The 1,596-nt window shown below is 24.9% G+C and overlaps 1 protein-coding gene across 1 annotated transcript in view; it reads right to left on the bottom strand.

The window, feature by feature from the left end:
- The window catches only part of LOC108571528 (rho GTPase-activating protein 26-like), an 8,720-nt gene that overhangs the window by 2,676 nt on the left and 4,448 nt on the right, over nucleotides 1-1,596 (bottom strand). Inside the window, exons 7-10 of the mRNA XM_017933589.1 lie at nucleotides 1,180-1,251; nucleotides 822-888; nucleotides 620-717; nucleotides 441-535 (exon numbers count right to left, since the gene is read on the bottom strand). Of these exons, the coding sequence (XP_017789078.1) occupies nucleotides 441-535; nucleotides 620-717; nucleotides 822-888; nucleotides 1,180-1,251 (332 nt within the window). The remainder of the gene's footprint in view (nucleotides 1-440; nucleotides 536-619; nucleotides 718-821; nucleotides 889-1,179; nucleotides 1,252-1,596) is intronic.

Genomic DNA, 1,596 nt, shown 5'->3' with positions numbered 1-1,596 from the left:
TTCAATAACTTGTAATGTATGTTTACAATTAATTTTTGTTAAAATCAAAATATTGTATCAGCGTTATGTTTATTTATGATTACGTTATTACTTATAATTGTTTTTTTTGATATTATAAAAACCTGTAGATAAAAGATACAGATGCATCATTTTATAAGCAATTTATGACTACCATCATTACTTAACTACAATATATATTGATATAAAAAGTAATTTTTTCATTTCGTTATAAGTTAAGAAAAAACTAAATGTAGGTTAGCTATCACCTACCTTAAATTCCCAAGAATGCAAAACGTATCAAACTTTGAAGAATAGACATTTAAACATAAAACATAGTATCTGGTTAGATAAATTATCTAAAGTAAGCTATAATGATCCAGATTCTACCGTTAGAAAGACATAAGACACACATACTTGAAGGTTTTTTTGTTTTAACTTACTTATCAATAGTTGTGATGTCAAAGCAAAACCGTTTTTCAATTGTATCCGATGTACGACGTACACAAGACGCCAATATTAAAATTTCTTTGCTGCTCTGTTAAAATACAATAACGTTATATCTTTTTTTACAGTGCATTATTTTACAGTCTATTTTTAGTGCATTATAAATTTTACTTACAAACTTTCCTGTGAGTTGATTATAAGGTATCATTGTAAATTCTTTCTTGTCCTTTTGATATGTACAATATTGTTTTGTCCATGTTGTACCAAATGCTTCTATAGAAATAAACGGATTTATGTACTATACTATAATTACACTAGTATGTTTAAACAATTACAACGCTTATTATCATTGAATGTATCCAAATTTGTATGCTTACTTTTTTCCATTAAAAACAAGTAACCTTCACGGGTGTATAGTTTATTGACCCCACTTTCTACAGCAGACTATAAAATGAAAATATTACATTGCAAATGTACATTACAAAAATTAATACAAAATACTAAAATTCTTTTCTTCAAATAAAACAAGCTACAGATGTAGTAATTTGATTACTATGCATAACAGAATGACATTAAAATTTTCATGAATTAACTGAAATATATGATATGAACATAAAACTCATGTTTAATAAACTTAATAGTTATTTGGACAATATTGAATATTATGTTATGATGATACACTTGTATTTATACTAAAAATAAATAATGTGAATAATCTTGAAATATAACACATACCTTTTTCATATCCTTCATTTTATTCATAAGTGATTCTGTTTTATCCCGGGTAGCAAGGAAATTTTCTCTAGTCTTGTAAAACACACACACACACATAAAATTGAAAATTAGTAAGCTATTTGTCATGCTGTTATCCTAATAATATTTGCACCACACAATAATTTAGTAAGAAGTTACATTTAAGTATGTCTACAAGTAGTTGAATATTAACAACTAACTCAATTATAAGAAAATTACTAATATTAAAAATACTTTAAGTGCACAAGACATTTAAAAATACCCAAATTAAGTACCCCAAATAGTTTTTTCAAAATATTTGGGATATATTGCATCACATTCTTACGATAATATTAACAGCATATAAATAATTTTACAGAATACCTATTTTAATTATTTGATTAATTCAAAAAACTAGCT

The sequence above is a fragment of the Habropoda laboriosa genome, unplaced genomic scaffold (assembly GCF_001263275.1).
Source record: "Habropoda laboriosa isolate 0110345459 unplaced genomic scaffold, ASM126327v1 scaffold40, whole genome shotgun sequence".
NCBI classification, from domain to species: Eukaryota; Metazoa; Arthropoda; class Insecta; order Hymenoptera; family Apidae; genus Habropoda; species Habropoda laboriosa.
Note: the sequence above shows the minus strand (reverse complement) of the source record. Positions and strands in the feature narration are given on the sequence as shown.